Source organism: Rhododendron vialii, chromosome 10a, assembly GCF_030253575.1.
Source record: "Rhododendron vialii isolate Sample 1 chromosome 10a, ASM3025357v1".
Classification (NCBI taxonomy): domain Eukaryota; kingdom Viridiplantae; phylum Streptophyta; class Magnoliopsida; order Ericales; family Ericaceae; genus Rhododendron; species Rhododendron vialii.
The window spans coordinates 443482-464924 of NC_080566.1; the positions used below are offsets into that span (position 1 = coordinate 443482).

The 21443-nt window shown below is 37.8% G+C and overlaps 2 protein-coding genes and 1 pseudogene across 2 annotated transcripts; 2 read left to right on the forward strand and 1 right to left on the reverse strand.

Moving 5' to 3' along the window:
- Positions 1 to 1365: 1365 nt before the first annotated feature.
- LOC131304645 (UMP-CMP kinase 3-like) lies at positions 1366 to 11144 on the reverse strand (annotated as a pseudogene).
- A 790-nt stretch (positions 11145 to 11934) lies between these two features.
- Positions 11935 to 17139, forward strand: LOC131304090 (uncharacterized). Its single transcript, XM_058331192.1, has 8 exons — positions 11935 to 12166; positions 12533 to 12661; positions 13185 to 13432; positions 14141 to 14263; positions 14363 to 14519; positions 15423 to 15562; positions 15685 to 15720; positions 16122 to 17139. The coding sequence occupies exons 2-8, from the start codon at positions 12586 to 12588 to the stop codon at positions 16821 to 16823; spliced, it is 1482 nt and encodes a 493-aa protein (XP_058187175.1). The 5' UTR covers positions 11935 to 12166; positions 12533 to 12585; the 3' UTR covers positions 16824 to 17139.
- Positions 17140 to 20248: 3109 nt separating this feature from the next.
- On the forward strand, positions 20249 to 21050 carry LOC131304006 (glutaredoxin-C1-like). The gene has a single exon (XM_058331095.1). It carries the CDS (start codon positions 20330 to 20332, stop codon positions 20711 to 20713), a length of 384 nt encoding a protein of 127 aa, XP_058187078.1. The 5' UTR covers positions 20249 to 20329; the 3' UTR covers positions 20714 to 21050.
- The last annotated feature ends 393 nt before the right edge of the window (positions 21051 to 21443 follow it).

Sequence of the window (21443 nt, forward strand, 5' to 3'; positions counted from 1 at the left end):
GCAGGGTGTATGGAGGTGGGTTGTTTTCCTTTCTCTTTCAATGGAAGAAGAGAAATAGAGAATAAGAAGAGAGGAGAAGAAAGCTTTGTGCTTCTTAATGAGGCCAACCCCTCTTGTGAACTTGGTAACCCTTTGCAAGAGTGAGAGAGGAGAGTATATATAGAGGAGGGAGGGGTGTAACCAGCCAAGTAATGGCTGGTTGGATTGGTTGGTTTTTGGAGGGAAAGCTTGAGAGGGAAGGAAGGGTGATGGGGTAAATGTAGGAGAGTGGGGGAACATCCCTGGCCGAATGCCATCATCAGGGAGCTGTAGCCGACGTCAGGGTGGCACAAAAGTCCCGCCCAAGTGGCTGAATAAAGTTGATTTGACTGGGTTTGACTGGCGTGCGCCATTTCTTACTGGCGTGCGCCAGTATAAGCTGGACCACTGGTCGATGACTGACACGTGGCAGCTTACTGGCGTACGTCACCAAGACACTGGCGTATGCCAGTTGGGTTTTGCTGGGGCCGTTTGGCTCTGGTTTGAAGGGTTTGAAATGGGTTTTGGACGCTCAAGGCTTAAGCACACCCTTGTCCTCAGACTGTTCTCGACCAAAATCATCATCGGGGAAATAAAAGATCGACAAATAACGTTATCTGGACAGTCCAGAATGGGGTGTCTACATTATTGACTATAAAATTCATTATGCAAATTTTTTATAAAAAGATCCAAAAATATGAACACAATCTTAGATAAAACTTTTAGAACATGTTTTACATTGACATTGGCAAGTCTTTAGATTGATTGAGATAGTTTTATCGATACTTTTATATATATATATATATATATATATATATATATATATATATATTTCTCCATTTTGGATAAAAATAAAAAGAATCAAGAGCTAAAATCTTTAAATAAACGAATAGTGTATAAACCCACAATAATAAATGAGCCAGTCAACAAAAATTGAAGCACATAACTAATTCTACATTTCTATTTTTGAGATATATATATAAGTGTGTATGCTAAATATAGTATTACATTACATAATTATGCTAAATATGTAATTTTTAAATTTAATTTTTTTACCATATAGGAGAAGAGCGCGCTCTCTCTCTCTCCCCCAGGGTAGGAATTTGGCTGCAAGGATTTCAGCTCTCGCCCTACAATATTTGTGGTTCTCATCAGCTGATGTAGGCTAGGGGCTCGCATACCATGGTTATGAGAGGTAATCCTTAAAATTAAGAAAGCGTTACTCGTACTAAAGCATTTTCCATACAAGTAATTAAGGTCACAAATGGTGCCTCCCTTACAAATATAATAATAAAAGTAAATAGTGCTGCCAATTAAGGTGACAAAAGTCTTTTGTAGTAGCTTCATTTACAGGCATTTCGGTGGCTGTAAATACAGTTCCGCGATTTTTGTTCCTAATTTGAATCCGAGTGGATTATGTTTGGTTTGCAATTTGAATTTAGAGAAAACACTACTCTTGACTGCCTCGAATGCCTCTTCGACTGGTCGATCACCATCAATCTATAACATATATACAATGCAAAAGGAAAAGTAAAAGGAGGATAAAATTAAGCTTGGAAAGGAAAAAAAGAGTAGATCGAGCAACCACTTCTTTTAGTTGTTACAGTTACTACTAGTATGACTGTACGTAGTAGCTTCAATTCATATATACCTTTTGAACTTTTCCCTTTGAGTTGTAGAGTAATATTGGACTACAGGCAAAGTGGGCTCGAGGAAAATCTTAATTCGCTTAGGTATGGTTGCACTGTTGTCACCAACACACAAAAACACAAAAATAATTGTGCATATTAATTTGTTGGCAGACACAGAGAGGATCGAAAATAATCTATATATGAAAACAAGGAGTAATTAAAAAGCAATCGAGCAAGGACATGTAAAGTACGTAGCTTACTTGGTTTCTGTTCAAAATGCGTCTTAATATCATTGTCTCATCTGAACAATCAAAGAATAAATAAAATGAAGTACTCCGGCTCAGTCTTCATCTGCAAAATTTTGAACAAGCTACTGAGCTAGCTAGGCCAAACAATGACAATGACAACTGAGACAAGGCATAAATATATTAAAAGTGGAATGAAAAAACCGGCCTAGAAATTAATAAAACCGGCCTAGAAATTAATACAAGATGTTTGAATCCCTACAATATTCTCAGCTGCAATGCGATTTTCTTTGTTACGCAGGAAGCCATCAATGAGAAACTTCTTGTTCTCCCTTTCCTCCATAGCCCGCACCGCAGCAGCAACTTTACAACTACTCCACTTCGGAAGGGACGAGCTTTCCTTCTATCTTGAAAGCCTGGATCATTGCTCTATATATAAAAGTAATTAATCAACACAGTTACATCTACAAGATTCACCGTAAACAAGAATGTGAAATATATATATATATATATATATATATATATATATAGAGAGAGAGAGAGAGAGAGAGAGAGAGAGAGAGAGAGAGAGAGCTATACATCATTTTGGCAGCATATAACTGCAGTGACACTAACAAAGCTAATACCAAAATAATTGGCACCAATATAATCAGCAAGCAAAAAAGTATCATCCTAATTACAACATATATATATATATATATATATATATATATATATATATATAATAAGAATAGAAAAGTTGGAAAGAATTAAGGAATGAATACCCATTGTCAGATCCAGATTTTACTTCTTTATCAAGAAGTAAGTTCACCGGCACTTAGATGACAGAAACCATGCAAAATGAGCAGCAATTTTAGAGCATTGAGTGCCCTTAATTTCCACTGCCTGGACCACCTGCGCGCCAATTGATAAAATTAAGCAAGGGATCATATATACATACTCCTATATATGATTCATGGGACAAATTCAAAGAACGTACACATGCACTCATGCCCATAGACTTTACTAACAAAGCAGATTAATTAATTATAGACCTTCCAAAACATGCATACAGATCAGCAGATCCTATATATATATATATATATATATATATATATATATTACATCTGTGGATTGATTCCCTCTGGTTGCCTTTTTTTATGATTGAAATTCCATGTGTGTGTGTGTGTGTGTATATATATATATATGTGTGTGTGTGTACCATAATGCAGATTAATTAGAAGCTGAACCTCTCTGTGTAAATTTTTCTTTACTTTTTCTCATTAGATGTTAAGTACGAAATTATTATGGTCTTTTTCACATAATCCAATCAACTGGAAGTCTCTAAATTGCTGAAATTATTATTACATTGGTATTTTCCTCCAGATAGATACAAGTAATTAAGTACATTGATAATTAGTTACAACGTACTAATAGAGAAGAACAGATATTTACCACAAAAATAAAAAATAAAAATAAAAAACTAGAGAAGAACTGATTCACTAATAATGTCAACAGTGCGGGGGAACTGAAAGAAACCGAAGACAGAGACAAGTTGGGAACTATATTGCTATGAACTGATTCATTTTTTTTTGTTTTGTTTTTGTTTTTGGGAGTCAAGTGTACGTATATATGTTAACCAACAACCTGTATTCTGTACGTAACTAGACTAGCTAGGTTGTGCTATGAAGTAAAACCATGCAATGGATTCATCGAACCACAAGTGTTCTGGTCATTTTTTTGAGTTCCAATGGTAAGGCGTGGTGTGGTGTTTGAAGAAACTGAATGAAATTTAAATTTAAAGAACAATGGAGATTGGAGAGAGAGATCGATCAATTGCCATATATAGAAAACTACATAAGAAGGTCATGATGGGGTAAGAAACTGGTGAAATTAAGGACACACACACACACAATATACACACACACACACAAATACAGTCATTTTCAAATGAGAAATGTCCTTATTTTAATTAAAATAATAACCTCTTCATTTTTCCCATTTTTCGTTCGAATTTTGATGATCCAAACCGCTCAATGTGTTCAAAATGTGATTTTAAGAGTTCTCGTGAGGACGCTTAATGTGTTTAGAACGTGATTTTAAAAGTACCCGTGAGGAATCAGAAAAAAATGACTGGAAAGGACTTATGCATCCTTATAAGCAAAACGTAAGTTTAGTCTTAATCCACCAATCACGGAGAACTGTTATGCACGAGTAGTACTTGCAAACCAAAACATACAGTAGTTCCCTAAGGCCATCCACAGTGGTATAACCAAAAGACAATTGTTGTTAAAGTTAACAATATTTGTGTAAAAAATGGCTCACAATGGTATAATCAAATTTAGCAACATCCTTAGAAATAATCAAATTTTGGGCTTTGAATAACCAAAACTAGCAACATTTTTCAATAATCAAAATTTATGAGCCCCACACTACATAAGTTAACTAATTCCAAAATTTATATGCACACGTATTTCAACTACTATTTTATTCTTCTCTTCTTCACTTGCTTTATATCTTCTTCACTTCAATCACAAACTATTTCTCTTTCTTTTCCTCCAAAAGTGAAGCTCATATTTCTCGATCATCTATAATTTAACTCATCGTTGCTAGATTAAGGTATTTTACTCTTTTTTTATGTTTCTATTTTTGGCTGCATTCTTATGAATTTAATTTAAATTTAACTTAAATCTGAAAATTATCTTTATTTGAATTTTTTTCGTATTTTTTAGTTTTGCGCCAAACTTTTATAGGTTATTGATCTCAACGAGAGAAATCGGGAAAAGTGTTTTTTTTTTTTTTTACTTTTACCCAAGTATTTTGATAAATAATCATTTTTTAGCAAAAATTAATTAATTTTTTCGACTAAAAAGTGGTTATTCAATTTTTTGTTCCTCCCCCTTTGGTTGAGTAAACAAAGAACCTTGCAAAAAAAAGAGAGGAAGAACCTTGCATTCTTTTCCAAATTTAAGAACACATCTGATTTTTTTTTTTGAAAGATTAAGAGAGTGGTAGATTTGTGATATAGGCTATAGGAATAGGAAGAAAAAAAAATCGATGTTGTTTTGATAGATAACACTAGGAAAAACACCATATATTCGATATATTTTTGCCCAAAAAAAAACGTAATGGAGGGAAGTGAATGGTGGGAAACAAAAGAGGAGAGAGAGATTGTGTGAAATTGTAGTGGACCCCTTATTTTGGTTATAAACTAGAAGTGACCATTGTGAACCTCAACATTGTTAAGCTTAGCAATCTCTTAAGTGAATAATCAAAAGTTGATGTGTCAACTTTTGATTATCCATTTTTGATTATACCACTGTGGATGGCCTAACATATATTACTTAATATTGATATTAGCATGTATTGTTTCATTTCTATGCATGAGAAGACATATACCTCACGTTGAATTTTGAACTGTGAACAAAATTAATTTAAATTTAGTTTTTAGTTGTGAAAAATGTAGGATAAAAAACAAACAAAAATTAGAAAGTGTGATCACACACTCTCTCTCTCTCTCTCTCTCTCTCTCTCTCTCTCTCTCTCTCTCACGTTATTGCAGCTAGCTATGGTATCTTTTTCGATAAAATGCGGATGTGGCATTGTAGACATCCTATTTTGGACTGTCCAGATCAGCTTATTAACATGTTTTGATTCCTCAATGATGATTACGGTCAAGAACACCCCGAGGTTAATGGTGTGTTTGAGCTTTGAGCGTCCTAAATCTCGTTCAAACTTTTGTCGAGCCCTATCCAGACCCTTCAAGCCAGAACCAAATGACCTCAGCAAAACCATACTTGCTTACGCCAGTATTATGTTGGTGTGCGCCGGTCAACTGCCACGTGTCAGTCATTGATAGTTGACTCAGTTGCTACCGGCGCATGCCGGTATATTATAGGCGCACGCTAGTCAAAAGTCGGTCAAACATCACTATTTAACCATGTGCTCGAGACTTTTGTGGCCACCCTGACGTAGTCTACAGTCCTCTAATGATTACCCTTGTGCAGCCGGCTCCCCCTCTCTCCTACACCACCTTTCAACCCAAGTCCCATGCATTTAATGCATGGGAGGCTCACCTCTTAACCCAACCAGCCCTTAACCAGCAGGTTACTGGCCCTTTCTCAATCATTCTTTGGCTATAAATAGTACCCCCCTTGCATTTATATGCAAGGGTTCACAAGGTTGAGACTCATAAAGGGCATTCAAGCTCTCTTTCTCCTATTTGTTTTGCTTTCTCACTTTCCCCATCAGTTGAAAGAGGAAGCAAACACTTCTTCATACACCCATAACACCCCTCACCCTTCATGCATCCACCAAACCCCCAAGTGTAAAGCTCAAACCCATCATTAAGCTCTCTTTTTAAAGGTATACCACCTTTGTTTCTGTGTCCTGTTCTGACCCCTGAGGGGTGCTAGCAGGGTCAAGGCTGGTAATCAATACCAATCTTGGCCCCGAAGCTGGCAAAGGTTCAATGATCGGGTGTGATGATAAGTGGCGCACGCTAGTAACCATAAGCCGTATGCCAGTTATGGCAGCATGAGCACAACTGGCGTGGGGACCATCGATCACCCGTTTACTGTTTATCTTTTCGTTTCATCACCTTTTTGCATGCTAATAACCAGTTTATACCTTCTGTACTCTAGAGCTGCGTAGTTGTACATATCAATGTTTGCTTTCATTTACTTTGGAGGGCCTCTGGGATCCTTTTGGTCGTGTTCCAGAGCCCAGATCATATGAAGCCAAGCACTAGCCAAATATTGCAACTGGCGTACGAGGTCTGTGGACTGGTGTACGATAGTTCCAATGGATCCAATGGCTGGCCCTTGCATGGCAATTGAATCTCGGCCTCTGTTTATGCTCCCCACACTGTTTATGGGGCGTTCTGTTCATTTTATTGCTGTAAAGCCATCTCTGCTGCCTATAACTGCATTTATTCTGCCATATTAACTGTGTGGTTTGTCCTGGGTGTGCACTGATCCTTCCAGAGCCCAGAGGGTTGGGAAAAAGGAGCTGTGAGTTTAGATTTATTGGCGCACGCTGGTATACAGGTGGCGCACGCAAGTAGGTCCTACATGCAGTGGTTTGGCCAGTGCATGTAGCCTCCCTCTGCATGTCTCATTCTGGGACAGTGTGCTCCAGTTTGTTTGAAATACTCACAGGTGCTTGTTCTCAATATATTATTATCTGTTTCAATAAGCATCATTCATTACATTTTGTCACATAACTGCAACTTGTCACAGTTTTTAATCCCCCTTTAACTGTTCCCCCGCCCTAATTGGCTGAAAATGATTAATAAGAGAAAAACGCAAATGTTTTACAAAATGCTTGAGTAGAGACCGATTTTCGGATTGGACGAGAGGGGTGCCATAAAACCATTCCCCTCTCTTAACCTGGCTCCCGAACCTCAGATATCGAAGGTGACGACGGACCGGTCTACGCCTTTTCAAAATCAAACAACGTAGCAAGCGTTTTCACCGCAAAATCCGAGTGGCAACTCTGAATTGTAAGCGTTTCACCGTGCTTCCCAAAGAGGGTGCACCCAATTTTTAAGACGAAAATTGAAAATTTTGGGGCCCGTGCCCACAGGCATCTTGTAGACATTGTCGGTCCTTTGTTTGTTGGTTGTTTTGGCCCTGGTTGTTGAGTGGGGTGTGAGATTTGGTTGTGTTTTGTGTCTTGCATCGGTTTTCTCTGGTTGCATCTTTCATTGTCGGTGTTTTTTGGTTGGGTTTCGAAGCTCTTAGGTGTTTGGGATAGGTCATTTTTTTTTAAAATTTTCCTTTGATCCTTAATGTATTGGTTGGCGGCTTGCCTTCTTAGAATGGAATTTTGGATCTCGAGTGGCATATGTTGTTGTGCTCTAACAGGTCGTTTGGATGACGTGATTTCAGGGGAGAAGAAAAGAAAAAAATTCGGGTTGTTATATTTTAGATTGTATTTTAGAAATATTTTAGATTATAGATTGTAAACAAGAAATATTAATTACTACACTTAAAATTAATATTCTTGTAACAACCCGAATTTTTGATCTAATTTTTTTTAATACAAATTTATACTGTTAAATTCCTAATTCAATAATTAATTAGATTGAATAATTAAAATATATTATTATGTGTACAATTGATATTATTTTGCACTATTGTATAAGATATGTATTTAAACTTTAGATATACGAATCAGTGATTCATATTCATCTCTTATCTTTCCTATCTAAATCTTAAGTAGAACTCTAGTCAAACTAACTCTTCACTTCTCTATCTCTTATCCTATACATACAAGTGTCCAGATACATTCTCACCATGTACATACATGCGTCCACATACATTAGAATTGAAACCCCCCCCCCCCCCCAAATGTGGCGCTTGTCCCCCATCTTTTTATCATTATCAGTATCACTCTCCTTCCTCATTCCACCACTTCTACACTTATCCTCTCACCTTCTCACTACCTTATTCTCTCTCATTATACATACCCACATAAATTCAAAAATTGAACACCAGTATATTATTTCACTCCCAATTCTATTGTTGAGTCTAGAAGAGAGAGAGAGAGAGAGAGAGAGTTGTGGCCATAGGTGTGTGCATACCGTGAGTTTCGTGGGTACACCGCTGCTGCGGGCCCTGTCGGAGTGCCGCCGGACGCTGTCTCGAGATTTCAAAACCACCATGGCGATCTACGGACACCGTACAACACTTATCCGAATTTAGAATCGTGTTTGAGGTAGTTTTCCGAAAACCCGAAACTTTAATCTGCATTTTAATGGAGTTAAGACTTAGATTTAAAGTTTATTGAAGATGATGATCTGCTGTTAGATTGTTAATTTATTTTTAGTCCTGTTTATATTAAAATTCAGTCCGGTTGTGCTGGAATGATTAGTGTTATACCCTGTGAAAATTTATGATCGTTTAACAAGTGTTTGATTGTGAAATTATTATTGATGTTGCATTGTTAATTTGTATTCGAGTGAACGTTTACGTGTTTAATAAATTATTGAGGTAAATAAATGTTTATGAAATATTCACAAGAATATTTTACTAGTAAAAATTTATTTAGATTGTAAACAAGAAATATTTTAGATTATATATTAGTTAATTTTTAACTCTAATAAATATTAACTAGAATAGTTTCTCATAATTTTATTGTTATAAAAATCTCATATTAATATTTAATATAGTTAGTAAATACTAAATTTAGCAATAAGTATTTTTCAATAAAAAAAATTAGTTTGTAAAATCTATAAATAATATGAGAGTTAGAGAAAATATATAAATAGTAGAAATGTTTTATGAAATTTCTAAATGAGAGAAATAGACTTAATTTTAAGTGTAGTAATTAATTGTTTGACTGAATATTATTTTGTTACTTGCATGATTAATTCTATGGCAAGATAAATTTTATTGCATGGTTATGTATTGTTGGCATGTTAGTACTTTTAGTTGAAATGTTGAACCGTGTGGTATTTTGTTGTGGTTGTAGATTGGACAAATAGGTTCCCGGGGTGGTTACGAGTACTGAATCATGTAAACGATGATAAGTACATGGAAAATGATAAAGTGTTGAAAGTGTGAGTACTGTGTGGATTGTGAATTGAGCCATGGCGATGGCAAGGGTAACCTATGGGGCCCTGTGTTGAAATGGGTTACCTGAGGGGCCCGGTGTTGTGATACTAACATATGATACGTCATGGGAAGTTTCTCTTCGAGGAAGAGAATGGGTCCCATGAGACGGTTATAGTTAGTGAGACGCTAACGTATGATACGTCATGGGAAGTTTCTCTTCGAGGAAGAGAATGGGTCCCATGAGACGGTTATAGTTAGTGAGACGTTAATGTATAATACGTCATGGGAAGTTTCTCTTTGAAGAAGAGAATGGGTCTCATGAGACGGTTATAGTTAGCGTGGGGTAGTGGATGTTCGACCCTAATGTACGATACGTCATGGGATGACTCGATCCTCCTGTTATGGTATTAAGTGAGAACATACTCGGTACATAACTTAGGTGCGTTCACCTAGGACCCTGGTGCAGGATAAGCAAGAGGAAGGGTGGACCCATGAGACGATTGTAGTTAGTGGATGTGGGAGAAAAGGATCTCGCGGAGATGATCCTTAGATTACATGTAAGATGATGGATAGTAAAGAAAAAGACGATGTGTTATTATTCTGTACCTTTTGTGTATTATGAATTATTATATTGTTGATCTGCATATTATGGTATTGGGTTTTAGGATTTCTACTTGGTGAATTATCACTCAGGATACGTTTGTATCTTGACAAATCGTTTGCTTCGGCGTTCAATTTGCCAGAGTGTGCAGGATTCCACAGTGGAGCAGTTGATTCAGGTGGGACCCCTGAAACGGAGTCTAGGCCAACATTGCTTAGAATTTCGTGTCAAAACTAGAGTCGCTCTGGAGTTGCTTTTGTTACATAGATTTTTGTATTATTTTGAAATTGTAATTTTTGTATAAGGATAAATAGGGGCCTAATAGTTTGTAAAATTCAGTGTATTTTATGGTTAATGCTTTCGAAATTTCTTGAAAAATCGGGGCGTTACAGATATTCGTGCTCTTTTTTTTATATAGGCACTCTATTTTGTTCATGAAATTACTAGTAACTTCACGTTAAAAATGTAGCGCCTACATCAAAAAAGGGAGCGCGAATATCAATTCCCATAAACAAACAAATTTCATTACAACTTCAAACTATAGCACGATTACTTCTTCAATACTATTATCAATGTAACATGCTTACCTTAGACATAGGTAATCGTGTAGTCGTTTTGATCCACGATTTCTTCGACAATCTTATCGCCTTTTGCAATGACCTTCTCCATTATTTTCAACTCTGTTTTCCCCTAAAAAATCTGCTCAACACATGAACTTGGGCTTAATTAATCCTTTGTAAGTTGGAGACAAGTAGAAGAAGGAAATTAAAGCAAGAAATAAAATCAAATTCTAAGAGATGCAAAATTTTTGCAACAAGTGTGCCGACATCCTTTCAAGAGATGCACTTTCTAATTGTTTTGCTTTCTTAGTTTCTTTTTCTATGCCGGTTTGTATTAATTTCCAAATTTTGGAAGACAAGAGGGGTATAACACACCCCAGAACTCTGTTTTAATCCTTTAGCTTGTTTAATGAATTTCCAGTTTACCAAAAAAAAAGAAGGGGGAATTAAAGTTACTGATAAAACTACGTATACCTCACAGACAATTCAGCCCCTGAAGAAAGCTGTGCACTCTGTGCACTCTCACAAAGGTGAATCAACTTGTTGCCCATCTATTTCGACTAAAGTTGAGGGAGGGAGGAGGTATATATAAGTGAATGGGAAATAAAAAAGGTAAATATCTTTTTCCTTTTTGTTATCAACCCTCTTAAAAGGGGAAATAAATCAAAGGTAATAAATTGAAAAGAAAAATGGATATAATCATGAAAAAGAAAATGCATATAATCATGAAAGGAAAGTGTATATAATCATGAACTAGTAGATATACAAATATTTTTTAACTAGTAGATTGAATATCCAGGATTAGAGCAACTTTATCAGTGGAGCTAAAATGGCCATTTGAGCTATTTTACCTAAGGAGAACAAAAAACACAGGGTGCAGCAGAGGAGGTAAAATGAGAGTTAAAATAACTTTGAAGAATTGATTCTCTCTTAATACCTCACAACCCTGAATATCATTTATTTGATTATTTAATTCTCTCCCTCTCCCTCTCCCTTTCTCCCCTCTCTCATATTATAATAATAGAATAAAGGAAAAGATTGAAAGAATGTGTATTTTAATAGAGCGTAGGTTAAATAGATAGTATTGGTATAGTGTTAAAAAAAATATGAGTATGTAAAATGAAAAATGTGCACTGTTCACAAGTGTTTTTAACTAAGTATTGGTAAACTTGTTCTTACAAGTGGAAAATGTAAAGGGAAAACATTTCTAATTTTCTATCAAGGAAAAAAATTTAAAAAAAAAAAAAAAAGAGCGGAAAAACAAGACGTAATCCCTCCCCAGTACATGACGTAATGCTTAACAATGGTATTCCCGTAATTGGAACCTCCGAACAAAATAGTTTGTGAGTCAAAACGGTATCCCCACTTGGCTTCTTGACAAGAGAAAGACTCCCCACCCACACTGTTCCAATCCCCATTCCCAAAACTCTAATCCGAAGCAAGTCAAGCACAATTCCAGGACTCACTCTTCTTAGAAATTCCGCGGAGGTGGAAAATCCAATTTCCCTCCAAATTCCCTTTCTATTCATGAACCAATCGACCCCTCCTCCTCTGCGATTTTTCTCTTGAAAAGGTTCGTTCTTTCGATAACCTCTGCTATACCCTCAACGTGTTCTTTCCATTCTTCCTGATTCTTAGGTTTTACCCGACGCGATTTCAATTACATCTTCTCCAATTCGAATTAGGGTTTTTGAGTCAAATACTCTTTTCTTTTTTTCTTTCTTTCTTTCTTTTTTTTGTCATAGCGTTAGTTAATTTTATATATATATATATATATATATATATATATATATATATATATATATAAAATTCCATTTTAGCTTGTTCATCTGATTTTAGAATGTTCTTTTTTGGTTGCTGAGAATGTTTAGGAAAAACATACAGCTTGAGGATGCAATTTAACCCATCTTGATTTTGCTGTGTGGCTTTTCTTGTAAAGGTTGCTTCTTGTTCAGAAGTTTGCCTGGTGGGCAGGCTTTGTTGTTGCAAAAAATGGGTACTACATTTAACCCGCAGATTCTCATGGAAAAACTGTCCAAGCTCAACAGTTCGCAGCAGAGCATCGAGAGTATCCTCTTATTTCTCCAATTTCAGGCCTTTAGTTTGTTTTGTACTTCATTGGATGACTTGATCTGTGTGCTTTTGACTTTGGGCCAGCTTTGTTATTCAATTTCCCTGTTTCTTTAGACCAAAAGTGATGTTGCAGTTTTATGTCCTCTGTGTCGAATTTTTGCCTGATTAGTTGTTTTTCAAATCAAATAAAGTCGATTTGCTTCATCCCTGGTAGTCTTCGTATCTTCATTAGAATTATGTGTTTATGGAATCAATCTTCTACCCTATTTTGATGCTTCTAAAAACTTTGATTTTGGTTGTCTGGAGAGGTATGTGCAGCTTCTTCCTCTTTTTAATTTTTCTTCTCCTCCTGTTCATTGGCTTCCAGTCACTGATTTATTCAGTAATTTTTGCACCAAATTATCCCCATGTTATGTGGATATTTTTTAAGCATTGTATCCATTCTTTTCACCTTCGTTACAGTTTTATTGTTCATTATTGATGAATGCTCCTGATATGCTATCCTTAATGCGATTAAGCTTTATCACATTGGTGTATCTTCCATATGAACAAGGCAAAACAAGTTGTTGAAACATGGGATAAAGAATACCATCACTCCCCACGTGAGCAGCGACTGTCTTTCCTGTATCTCGCGAATGACATTCTGCAGAATAGTAGACGAAAGGGGTCAGAGTTCGTTGGTGAGTTTTGGAAGGTCCTTCCCAATGCGCTCCGTGACGTAATTCAGAATGGGGATGCGTCTGGTAGAAATGCTGCACTGCGGCTGGTATGTGCATTTATATCACCGTTCTTATTTATTTAGCATTTGCACTTATCTTTGGCTTTAGTAACCTATTGTTAAAGGGGATGTAAGAAAATGCATTGAAAGTTTCGAGATTTAAATGCTTATTATGGTGAAACTTCATTTTGATTTAAGAATATGAGAGGGGAAAGTGAACAGAAACTTTCATGAACTTTCATTCTGAAGGGTGTTGTGGAGCCTTGAACGTACATTATGTAGCACTGCTATCCCAAACTTATAGTTATCTGATTTGATGGTCTTTTGCTCATAACTTCCTCTAAATCGCTCTAATTAACAAGATTGAACGCGGACACTTCTTGCTTGCCTGTGTGGACATAGACATTAATTAGCTATGTCTTGTATGATCTGATTATTATGATTCAAAAAATTGATGTAGTCCGTGTTAGTACTGCATTACCATGATAATCGGCCGCCTCTTTTTATGCATCTAAACATCTGCCCCTTGAGTGCATTCTCTCTCTCTCTCTCTCTCTCTCTCTCTCTCTCTCTCTCACATTTGCATGTGCATGCTTGGTTGCCTTCTGTTTCTTTATTTGAAATATTTTTTACATGCCCGATCTATTTGTAATTAGTTTTATCCCTCCCTATATGATTTGGATACAAAACATTTCCATCAGTTTTCTGGAAATTAAATATTTGGATACATTGCATTCCTGTGCCTTCGACTTGCAGGTCAGTATTTGGGAGGAAAGAAAAGTTTTTGGCTCTCGAGGGCAGATTCTTAAGGAGGAGCTTGTAGGAAAGAACCTCGAAAGTAGTAATCATGGAAATGGCAAGGACTCGGGATTGAAACTGGTATGCGATCTGATTTCTAGGGTCAAAGCACTACATACGTATTTTATTTTGCTTGCACTTTGAGGTTTGATACCATTTTTATCGATTTCTTTTGGACAGAGACATTCTACTGGAAATGCGTTGGATCAAATTGTTTCAGGTTATCAAGTTCTTTATGGTGGCCAACATGATGAAGATGCTATATTGAGCAAATGTAGAAATGCTATTAGTTCAATTGAGAAAATAGACAAGGAAGTTGGGGGGGACATTAACTTGGGTAGGTCCTGCGTGTTGCCACTGTAATTTCTTTGTGTTATCCTTTTTCATTCCTTTGTCCTACAATAATCTAGTACTTCTTCTTATGAACCCTTTTCCCAATAAACTATTTATACATTTTCGCTATGAAATTTGGCTGGAGACTTTGGTTTATAGGCAATTTCAATGTTATGCATGCTTTAATGCTTGTTTTCATAATTTTGTTCCCTTCTGTAGCATGCCCCTTATTCTGCTTGGTTTTCTAAATCCTAACTATGCCAAATTTTACATTGAGTGGCACTAGAAAACCGCCGGAAATAGTCTAAAAACTGCCGGAAATATACCGCTATTAAAGCAACTGTCGGGAAAACAAAAATGGCGGTAAAAACCCGCTGGTAATAGTAAAAATGGTGGTAAAAAACCGCCACCGGCAATAAAATTGGTGTTGAAATTTTTTTTGCTTTCCCATGAGTCAAACCCAGAACCTGCGGATCTCCGCTCGCATGCGCTATCAACTGGGCTAACCCGCATGTTGAGTCAAATGGGATAAATAATAATATTTATATTATAAGGGTTAGTTTTATTAGTTTTATTATAAGCGGCGGTAATAAACCGCCGGTTATATTATAAGGGTTAGTTTTATTTTTATTAAAAGCAACAGTATGTTTTATTTTTTTCCCGGTGGTAATTTAAAAAACCGCCGGTAAAAGTCACTAAAAACGTCGGTCCTAGAAAAACCTCCGTTTTAGGATAATTATTTTCAGGTGTTTTAATGCCGATAGAAGTGTCTTTTAATGGCAGTTATTTAATGCCGTTAATAATATCGGCGGTGAAGCCAAAATTTGGCGTAGTGCCTGTTACGTCTCTCTCACTCACTTGTTCTATCTCTCAACAGTCTTTGTTGTTGCTGTCATTATTTGGTTAGGTAAAATTAATGGCTCTGGCATTGTGGAAGAGCTTCGAGGGCACCATGCTTTATTGAGAGATTGTATTGAACAGCTCACAGCAGTTGAATCAGCGAGAGCAAATCTTGTGTCTCATCTGAGAGAAGTTCTTCAGGATCAGGTTAGCCACCAAGCATTATCTTGTATTTGAAACTAAATGTTCACTTTTTTTCCCCTTGCGGTCTATCTTTTCTTCTTTATATATCTTTTGGTGATGGAAAGCTGTCATGGTTCTATTACCAGGAACTCAAACTTGGTCAAGTCAGCAATCAACTTCAGGTAATTCTGTTTCCTCTTGTTTTTGTTTTACCGGAGTGATGTAAATTAGTTTGTAGCCATCTTCCTGGTTTGTGTTATGGTCTGCATTTTATGCATGGGTGGTAGTATCATCTTCATTCCCAAATCTTTGAAATTGAAACTCAAACATCCTTGTCAGCAAAGAAAAAGTAGCAGTGTTAGAAGTCTTGAGGACAAGGGTTATGGAGTGTGCCCAATTGATCTGCCCTTACCTTTTTTCAGGAGGCACCAGTAACTGCCTTACTAAGTACCCTACCTGTGTTAAGTCTCGTTCTTTTCATGGCCTATTTTCTTGGTAACATTTTTGCAAGTCGCTCTGACTTAGACTCACATTATTCATACCTAGTCTAAGAATCTGCTGCCTTCCATCTGTGTTGTTTCAGGTGGCTCAATCCCAGTCAGAACTGGCGGGTAACTTATGCGGACAGTTACTAAACACCAATCCGCAGATGCTGGCTGAGCAGAGTATGAAGGAAACTCATACATCCAACGCATCTCACAATTATATAAGGGGAAATGGAGAACAACCAGCTCCAGTAATTTACACTCGACAGTTGCCTTCTGCTGAGAAATCTGGAGGAGAAGACTCCAAAGCCGCAGCAGCTGAAGTCGCGGCCAAACTTACGGCATCAACATCCTCAGCCCAGATGCTAACTTATGTTCTCTCTTCTCTTGCATCGGAGGGCGTACTTGGCAATCCTATGAAAGAATCTTCGGGTGATAACTACCCTGCTGAAAAGAGAACTAAACTTGAGCATGAGCACCACTCCTCTTACATTCCACTTGAAAATCCTCAACCACCACTTCCTCCAGATGAACAACCACCTCCACCACCATCTCCGCCTCCGTTGCCGCCACTGCCGCCTATGCATATGTATCCAGTGCCTCAGTATGGATCAATTAGTGTTCCATATGGCTATCCACCACCAATGGCTGGTTATCCCATGGTAGGGGCTCCGATCAACGGTGGGTCACCCTTTACAGCTCCTCCTCCATATAATCCCTACCAGAGTTTTCAGGGACCGGAAGGTGCTTTCTATATCCGGCCAGCATCCGTGCCAATGGCACCAGTCTCGAGGCAGTAGGAGTACCCGTTTTGTTTGGTGATTGCAAGGAAAACATTTTGGGTGGTAATTGAGGCATAATGGAATACATGAACCGTTCTTTGTTGCCCAGCACTGGAAGTCTGATAGTATATTTCTTGCAATTGTGCCTTATGATTGATCATCCACAGGACCACAGAAATAGAGTTTGCACATATTAGGTACATGTTTGTATTCCATAGTAGCAATGCATTTTAAATTTATAGTGTTGAAATAATGATGTAATTCAGTTGTACAAGAGGAGTTGGTTTGAAGATGATAAGTTTAACCATGTTGATCTTGGATTCATTCCTGATAATAGTGTGTTGTGTACCAATGTAGTGGTTCAGGGATCTCTGGAGAGTTTCGAGACTCTTGATCCAGTGTGGGTCTAGATTGCTTTCGTACTTTGTGTCTTCTTTTCTATGTTTTTCAATTGTGCTGCACCAGTATAAGAATGGGAAGTAAACCCCAATGTTGGCCTAGTGGTTTAGGTTTGAGATTTAAGGACTTACTCCCTCTTAAGGTCTCAAGTTCTAAACTAATCTCAGGTGCAATCGGGGTCAGTTCATACGGAGCATTTGCTCCGGCTTCATGTGGGACCCCTGCAAGTGGACATGGGTTTATGGTTCCTAGAAGTATATTCAATACGCGTGTAAGCTAGTCCGAACAAATGGAAGTATTGTTAGGGAAAACAAGCTTCTGAAATCATTCAAGTTAATCTTGTTAAAATGCTAAACTAGACCCTCCTAAAAGGAGTATTTATTTTTATTTGTTGGAAAATCTACATAAATTGGCATATCTATTTATGAAAAGGTGGATCCCAAGTGGATAAATACAATTTATGACACATAGGAATAGGAGTATCTGATTTGATTCGATTCTTTGTGGATAACGGATCGGATATTAATTCTTCTACTTAAATGAATTTGCCGACATTCAATTTGTAATTGCGGGAAAAACCGTCCAAATCTCTCTAAAAGGAAAGAAGGGTCTCGTCTCGTCTTTTTTTTTTTTTTTTTGAATCAGTCAATATTTCATTCAAGCCCGAAGGCGAAGATTACATCGCAAAAAACAGGAGTGCACCAAACTACCTAATCCGGGACCCTAGGACACCCTGCAAAAGCAAATCAACATTAGGTGCCGATATGAGAATCCCGTCCGGGACAAGACAGAAAGATCTCAAAAGAAATCCCAGCACAAACCATTACACAACAAAGAGCAAATGTAATCTAAAACAACAAACAGAATACAAGTGTAAAGGGAGAAACAGCCTCATGGACAGACCAGACCAGCCACCGGCCGACTGGCCGACTGAAACAAAGCGACCCTCCATCACACCCGATCTGTTGTTGACGGCCCAGAATGACCAAACCAGTGCTGGTACGAAGACCCCCAACACCCGCAACCCAGCTGCCGCTGTCTAAAATCGCCGCATCACCACTGAACCAGCCGCCGACCGAAATCCTCAAAACCTAACTAAAATTATTTCGCCCACCACCCAAACCGCCGGACCTGGGGGAAACCCAGACCAGCACAGGTCGAATCTGGGGGGACCCAGATCGGAGACTACCCGGACTGAAACATCCGGTAAATGGAAAAAAAGACCGAAATGGGGAAAACCCAACCCAACCGCACACCTTATTACCTCGCCGTCGACTCCGAGCAAGACAGAACAGAAGCCACCGTGTGGAACAACGGATTGTGAGCCACCACCACAAATGGGGGAGTCACGCCGGGCCAAGCAACGGATGAACCCCTAACTGTGCGCACGGAAAGCCAGCGGCGGGAGACCACGAGGCGAGGAGGGCAGGGAAAAACAAACAGGGAGGGGGGAGGAGGCAGAGAGAGAGGCGGAGGGCCTCTCCCGGCGGCGGCTAGGGCTTCTAAGTTGAAAGAGAGTTTTTTAGAGAGAGAAAGAGAAAAGAAAGAGAATGGACTTTTTCCTTTAATGGTGCGTGCTCATGCGTCTCGTCTCGTCTCGTGCTTGCAGAATCAAAGCAATCCAAGAATATTCATACCCAGAATAGAATAGAATATATATAGCCCATGAGTCCACATGTAATAAGTAAGCATCCATGCACTTTTGAGTCAGTCAGCATAACATCATCTCTGTCTGTTCCAAAAAGAAAAAAAAATAGAAAGAGCATAACTAACATTTATAACTAATCAAAAAAGTTACACCCCCGATTCCGTATCGCTCGACCTTTTTGAGTAATCGTGCATTTCACACCCAAAAAAAAAAAAAAAAAACTAGCATATCCATGAGGTCCATTTTCATCAGAAAATATTTACTAAGATTCACTGAATGTGCGCACAAGCTCGATTGGTTATTAGGACAAAAAATCAATATTAGATTATCAATCACATACGTAAGAAATATGGTAGGGCATGTTTAGTCTTTTAGGTTCGCACTCCTGCAATGCAAAATTATTTCAGTTTTATAGGCAGAGGGGGAAAAAAATCTACCGTATACAAAGGCCAAGAATGTAATCAAAATTAAAGTTAAACGTACTGCTTGTAACAAGAATCTCATGATTACGAGCTTTAAAAATCCATCTTAACCACATTTAAAGGCAATATAAAACTTTACTACATTATCATAACCCTTAATCATGGCATGCAGGAAGATACTCAATAAATGTTAGAATAAAGACAGCTTAGATTAGGACTTAGCTAGGTAAAGAATTCATATCAATGTAGGCCTTAGAAAATATTCCCGATTACCTTGTACCATCACCAACTTGATATATAATAATACAAATAATACCACGTTACGTAACAATTAAATCTCTCGATCTCCCTTTAATTCTCTCTCTCTCTCTGAGAATGTACGTAGCTGGATGACCCCTTCCATTCGCAGATAACCTTTAAACTTACTTCTGCCATTAAAAAAAAGGAAAAAAAAAAGCACATGAAAATATATTTATAGACAAGGTTTCAAGAGAAGTAGGCTCCACCAACGAATTTGCATGACTGTTTATTCATGTTTTTAGAGTCAGCTGTTATCATCTCGAAATTTTTTTTCAGTATAGTCATTTCCGTATCAGCGGTTGACTTTACAGAAAAAGAAAGAGAGAATAAATAACTTGCCTCACTTTGCTTTCATTGATTTGTGTCAATCTAAAACATAATCTTAACATGCCTTTGTATAATACTATAAGGCTTGGTGACAATGAAACCTAAACTAAATAGGAAACCTACATAATAAAGAAGAGAACCAAAAATAACAAGAAAACATGAATAATATAACCTAGATTAAGCAGGAAATAGTATAAAAATAAAATCTAGAAACATGGTAACATAATATTTTCAAATACTATTATGCTTAGCAAATTATTGGAGTATTATTTTTTTTTAAAAACTTGGGAATCCCAGCATTTTGTCATCACCCCTATAAATACCACATATCCCCATCCCTCACTTGTCACTCAGCCTCTCACGAAGCAACTCAATCGATAGTCGTCGCTCTTCAAAAATATTCGCCCATTCATTCTTAGTTCACACCAATGACTTACCAAACCAAATCTTGGGGTTCAAATTTTCCCACAACTAGTAGTAGTACTACTAATGACCCAGTAATAGTGGAACGGATAGGGAGGTTGGCGGCGGCGAACGCGGTGGTGATATTCAGCATAAGCACATGTTCCATGTGTCACGCCGTGAAGAAGCTGTTTCGCAACATGGGTGTCAACCCGACGGTTTACGAGCTGGACGAGGACCCCAACCGATCGGGCAGAGAGATGGAAAGGGCTCTGATTGGGCTCATTGGGGCGATACCTGTGGTGTTCATTGGAGGCAAATTGGTGGGTGATACGGACAGAGTCATGGCTTGTCATATCAGCGGCACTCTCGTCCCACTTCTCAAGGACGCTGGTGCTCTCTGGCTTTGATCATGAGAGAGAGAGAGAGAGAGAGAGAGAGAGAGAGAGAGAGAGAGAGAGAGAGAATATACTCCCTATGAAACTTACTAGTTACTACTAACACAGAGGAATAAGTACTTCTACTGAAGAAGAGGAAGAGGAGTGGGTTTCTGACTCTGCCCATTTTGGTTGATTTTCTATTCCCCTGTTTTCTGTTTTCTCTTTCAGTTGGGTCGTCGTCTTCTTCTTTTTTTTTTTTTTTTGGGCTCTATCTAATATGGGTCGCAGACAGAAATGTAATTTCGCTCCCTCATATACGAGAAACAACTGGAACAATAGAAGAAAAAAGAGATGAATTATTATTATGGTATATATACTTCTTCTTCTTCTTCTTCTTACGTGTGTTGATCTTTCCCAATTCCCACAATTATGAGAGCTAGGAGCCCCTCGGGTGGGACCACAGCCCATGCCTACAAAGCTCAATCTTAATTAAGCTGGTCGACAAGATATGGGGCGCCGGTATCTCCCGTCGCCTAATTTAGCCATTGAATGGCTTTTGTTTTTTTCATTTTAGGAATCCTATATATACATACATACATGCATGCTTGAGTGTAGTGTGCAGGGGTGTGGAATATTACAAAGATATTGACAGAAAGAAAGAGAGAGTGATCAGCACATAGGGTTGTACAGTTGTACTCCATTATTTCCGTCGTTATCAAAACAGTGTATTTTTTCCATGCAGGGAACGGGCATTGCGGCC

What these genes read in the sequence shown, in the direction of transcription:
- LOC131304090 (XM_058331192.1), top strand. Translation starts at nt 12,586, where the DNA reads ATGGGTACTACATTTAACCCGCAGATTCTCATGGAAAAACTGTCCAAG. An exon ending in TTCGCAGCAGAGCATCGAGA is followed by an intron (nt 12,662 to 13,184) that starts GTATCCTCTTAT and finishes AATGCGATTAAG; the next exon opens with CTTTATCACATTGGTGTATC. An exon ending in TGGGGGGGACATTAACTTGG is followed by an intron (nt 14,520 to 15,422) that starts GTAGGTCCTGCG and finishes TTATTTGGTTAG; the next exon opens with GTAAAATTAATGGCTCTGGC.
- LOC131304006 (XM_058331095.1), top strand. Translation starts at nt 20,330, where the DNA reads ATGACTTACCAAACCAAATCTTGGGGTTCAAATTTTCCCACAACTAGT.